This window comes from Olea europaea, chromosome 12, assembly GCF_002742605.1.
Source record: "Olea europaea var. sylvestris chromosome 12, O_europaea_v1, whole genome shotgun sequence".
Classification (NCBI taxonomy): domain Eukaryota; kingdom Viridiplantae; phylum Streptophyta; class Magnoliopsida; order Lamiales; family Oleaceae; genus Olea; species Olea europaea.
Genome location: NC_036248.1, coordinates 21,076,261 through 21,081,284, shown reverse-complemented (window position 1 = coordinate 21,081,284; position 5,024 = coordinate 21,076,261). Strand labels below are relative to the sequence as shown.

At 33.7% G+C, this 5,024-nt stretch overlaps 1 protein-coding gene across 1 annotated transcript; it reads right to left on the bottom strand.

Moving 5' to 3' along the window:
• Positions 1–1,579: 1,579 nt before the first annotated feature.
• On the bottom strand, positions 1,580–2,900 carry LOC111407023 (major pollen allergen Ole e 1-like). Its single transcript, XM_023036361.1, has 2 exons — positions 2,674–2,900; positions 1,580–2,155 (listed from the first exon to the last, which is right to left on the bottom strand). The coding sequence occupies exons 1-2, from the start codon at positions 2,855–2,857 to the stop codon at positions 1,824–1,826; spliced, it is 516 nt and encodes a 171-aa protein (XP_022892129.1). The 5' UTR covers positions 2,858–2,900; the 3' UTR covers positions 1,580–1,823.
• Positions 2,901–5,024: the final 2,124 nt, after the last annotated feature.

Here is a 5,024-nt window from a genome sequence, read left to right as displayed (position 1 = left end):
GGGATTATAGTTTCACGGTAAACGAACGAATTTGGTTTTGTCATACCACGTGACATTTCCCCTCACATGTATTGCCCTGACACATTGCTAGATGTCAATCAGGGACGGCGATTGTGAATTGACGATAAATTAAAAGGGTGTTTTAATTTATCAATTTTGATTAGATTAAAATAATATTTCACGTCGTTAGGCATCGTGGTCGGGAACCTAATGGGTCACACACAAAAGAGAATTGGAAGATTGCAAATTGCCAATTAATTAATTTAACAATCGTTGGATAAATTAATTAATTGGATTTGTTATTTATATTTTGAATTAATTAATTGGATTAATTAATTCACGGATCGGGTTTAATTAATTGGATTAATTAATTATTGGATCGGACCGGGCCGAGCCTATTTGGGTTTATATAAATATATAACTAGGGTTTGAGGTCCAAAAAGGTTTTCATTATTCTTGCTAGCACAAGAGAAAACCCTAGAGGCTGCAATCATGTTCTCTGTGTGGATCACCGTTGGAGGCTGGACAATTGGACAGCTGTGGTGGCGAATCAAAGTTGTGGAACAAAAGAAAAGCAAAAGGATTGCAGATCTGGAAAAGGTACAATCCTATCACAATTCCTAACCAAACACAATGAGATCTATTGGATGGGAATCGAAATATATTTTAAATTCCGCTGTGCATGTATAAGTAGATTCCCAACACTTATAAAACACAGATTGGGAAAGAGAGCCTTGAATATAGTCTCCAAAATTTGATGGATGGGAATCTTCTTCTTCGTACCTTTTATCCTCTTATTCTTCTTGTGTTTTTGTAGGTTCTTATTTTTATGGTATTTGTTACGTCGATTGTCCAAAGCGTGTTTTCATATAATAATATGTTAGTAACAAAGAAAAGAATATCCATTTTCACTTTCGTATATCCATTTCGTTTTACAACTTCAATATGTATAATGCTACAATTCAATATTATAAAATTAATGATAATGAATGGTAAGGCTTAAAATATTCCTCAAATTAAATTCAAAACGGCAGCACACAATAAAAAAAACTAAAGCTAAAATGTCACTATTTTTAGCATCGGAATGCATAGACCAATATATTTTTTTACCCACTACAAAAATAAATCATTCAGAAGCAATATAGAAAACACACAATCAAAAAGTCAAAGTCAACAATTAATTTTAACCACACATTTCATGAGATCCATAACTTTTCAACTATAAATTTAATCAATTTTTATAAAAATCTACTTATTTATTTTATCTAAATCGAATAGGGGCCATGGTGCAATTAGAAGTTGCTCATAGAGAACATGACAAGCAAAATATAAACTTAAACATAAAGTATAGTGATAATAATTTTGGAAAAAATATTCGAACCTACATAAATTTTACATTAATTAACAGAAATAGCGTAAGTAGACTATTTCCAGTTAATACCATATTAAAATCATGTGGAATGGAAATCTTGTACAGAAATAAAAAGGAACCCATTGCCTTGATAAAGGAGAAGTAGTGTTATGGTTGAAGTAATCATAGTTTTTCCCTCCTAATAAAAAAATGGTAGGCTACAACAAGTAATAGGAAAAAAAATCATAATATATTACATTTATTGTTTATCTCATAATTGACAAACTTTATTGTCTTTCCACAAGGTAACTCTTGGGAACTAACAGAAATTACAAAGTAAAATTATTCTATACTACAAGGCACTCTAGTTAGGCCATAAAAAGCTTTGACAAAAACGCCACATAATTATTCAGCTACAATAAAGTTAGGAAACTAAGGTTCTTGTAATAAATTAATGTCATCCTTTTGATCTTCACATATTTGGGGGATACATACCTAGCTTATTATATACTTCTGCACATTTTGGAAGAGCTTCTTTCTTGAAGAATCCAAGAGGATTTACAGTGCGTGTGGTGCCATTTACTGTGTTGAGTATAAATTTTAATGATGGTTTTGCCCATCCTTCAGTAGGAATTTCATTACAATCTTTTTTGCCACTTGAAATTAGTGTGATTTCACAGAACTCATTCTTGTGATCACGTTCCACGAGCATGCTGTAGAGTCCTTCCGCTCTAGTGTAACCTACCTCAGTAAATGTTACGTCTCCATTCTCCTTGTCTTTGCATTGGAGGCGTACACTGGCACCTACAAGTCGAGATTTAAGGTATAAATTATGGATTATATCTATTATAATCAATTTGCTCAACTATGCATACACCACCGCAAGAAGATGAATGAATGCACAACAAAGGAATTCTTATAACCAAGCACTCATTTCATTGGAGTATTAAGATAAAGTGTGTGTCATTATTATTACATGCCCATGTTGTAGAATGAAAGATAAATGATATGTGATATGAAGTTTAAACCACCCTTAAATTTAGTTCTTAACATGTCTTCTCCTGTGTTTAGGCCCATGCACAATTGATTTTGAACAAGTGACTGCAATTCTACATGCTCGATCTCTACTAGCATGCCAAACTATCTCATAAACTGTTAGATAAGGAAGTTTAGGAACAATTGAAGCAACAAATTTAGGTTTTACCAAAATTTTACAAATGTGGAAACAAAAAATTCACCTTGAGTAGCCTTTTTGTTGTTGAATAACATGGAAAAACAATATATAATATGAGTGGTATTTTGTACAAATTATAATTATATACCTGGGATGAACTCGCTAAGTTCAGTAATGAATCCAGCACGACATGTATCACAATAAACCTGTCCTTGAATGTGAAATTGAGAAACAGGAGGTTGGGGAACGTCTTCTGAGTAGATGACGCTGGGGAAGGACAAAAGGCATAAAGCTACAACGAAGATAATTGAAACTTGAATAAACTTTGCCATATTTTTTTGGGTATTGTTGATTAGAAAGATCAAAGTATTTCTTGTTTGTGTTTTGTATCAACTCAACATTTGTATTTATAGGGAAGTTGGTTGGTTAATATTCTATAGACGGTTATTTCTATGTGGTCAAAATTTGGGATCTATTCATTTTTTCCTGGATCTTAATTTAGAATCTTGAAAACGTTTCCTATATATAACAATAAGTATTTTTTAATTTTTAAATTAATTTTAAAATTATAAACAATTTAATCAGAAATCATGAAATTTTTCTATTTTTAGGCTGCTTTCCTAAACTAGACTGATAAATGACAGTTCCTGGAATTTGAGCTTGTTTCATTTGCTAATGTCTAGCGTCTGCAACTCTATGTATTAATATATTCACACTAGAGAGTGTTACAAATAAGACAGCGGATGTACATACAAGCAGGACTAAACTCTCTCCCTCTCTTTTGTAATTGGCGCGTGAGGTTTATTAGAATTATTGCATAAAATTAAAGTATATCTCCTAGATTTGAACTCTGCTTATGCGGTAGTCATTTTAATTTCATTCATACTGAAAATTCAGACATTTTAAGGTTTGAAACATGTGGAACTCTGCATATTCATTTCGTAATGAAGATTGCAGTAATGCGCAAGTGTATTCCCATTCTGGAAAAAAATAATAACTTTGTATGCGTAAAAGTTGAAATTAAGTTACTTATTTTGATAGTTCAAATCAAGTAACTTTTTTTAAGTTATCCACCCATTTCTTCACTACAAGCAAATTTTACGTTTTAAAGCCTGCACATACATGCTCTAACAACGAACTAGACATGAAAAGTTTGATTGCTTATAACGTGACAACCTGCTCGATTCAGGATCTTGCCAATGCAGGAGCCACATAGAGACCAACTTGCTGTGTTCTGCTGCCAACCAAGCCCACCAAGGTGGAAATTGCCCAGGAGGAATAAGAAAAGTTGAAGGGAAATTACAATCAGGTTGCATCAGAAGTATCTGAATTTGCTAATTCTATTTTCTAATGTGCTAGATTCATAATGAAGATTGTACGCTTTATTTTAGTTTCATAAAAATGCTTTTCGTATCATTTGCTGGGTTTCGGTGAAGTTGCTTTAAAACTAAAGATGGGAAAAAATTTCGTCTTTTTATATCAAAAAATCTTTTAAGATTGAGAAACAAAAATGAATTCATAAATTTGAGCACAGTTCATTCCAAATAAATTTATAAAAGTTGTTTTGCATTGTCTCTAGTTGAAATTACACCTATACAGAATTTTAAGATGCACGATTCAGAAAATAGTTGTAAAGAATTCATTTTTTTTTTCAAAAATCAGAGACTTATTCATCTTTTAATATTATAAAATTATATTAATTGAGATAGATATCCACCCCACCTCATTGTTAAACCTAAATTTCTCCCTTTAAAGTCTAGTATTTACACTCTCACTCTTCTCTCAAGCAATTTTAAACCTAAAATTTTCATCCTCTTCTCTGTCTCTTTCCCATCTCCTTCCTCCCCTTCTATACTCTCCTTGTCGGCGACGTAGACGCGTGCCACGCTGTGAAAAGCAACCAGTACCCATCATTTCCACTGTATACCACCATCGCCTCTGCTCTCTTCTCCCTCCTCCATTCTTTATTTGTCAACGACGACAGTGCTTTGCGTCACGATCGCGCAAAGCGGCCTTTGTTAGTTGTTGTACATGATTCGTAGCATTGCTACGACACTATGCAGCTATGTGTAGCACTCACAACTACGTTTTTGAGCGCAACCAGGAATTCTGGTAAAGCAACTGATCGAAGTAACCACTACAATATGTTGGTGATTGTTGCAAGTTTGGAGTTTTGTTAGCGGGTGGTGGCTGCAGTGTGGTAGTGTTGTAGGAGATGGTGATTCTAATAGATAGTGGTGGTGGTTGATTGGAGTTGTAGATGAATGTGGAGGTGGTTGTTAAAGTAGGCGATTGTGGGTGTGGCTATGGTGGTGGCTGTGATAATTTTGGATTTGATTTTTTGGTGGTGTTTAGGTGGTGGTAGCAGATCTGCTCAATTGTGGTGAAAGTAGTGGATCTAGCAATTGTGGTACGATAGTGGTATAGGTAGTTGATGGTGGTGAGGCATTGATTTTTGTTATTGGAGTGGCGGTGGTAGCAACTTCCATATTTTGTCAG

What these genes read in the sequence shown, in the direction of transcription:
- LOC111407023 (XM_023036361.1), bottom strand. Translation starts at nt 2,857, where the DNA reads ATGGCAAAGTTTATTCAAGTTTCAATTATCTTCGTTGTAGCTTTATGC. An exon ending in ACTTAGCGAGTTCATCCCAG is followed by an intron (nt 2,156 to 2,673) that starts GTATATAATTAT and finishes CTCGACTTGTAG; the next exon opens with GTGCCAGTGTACGCCTCCAA.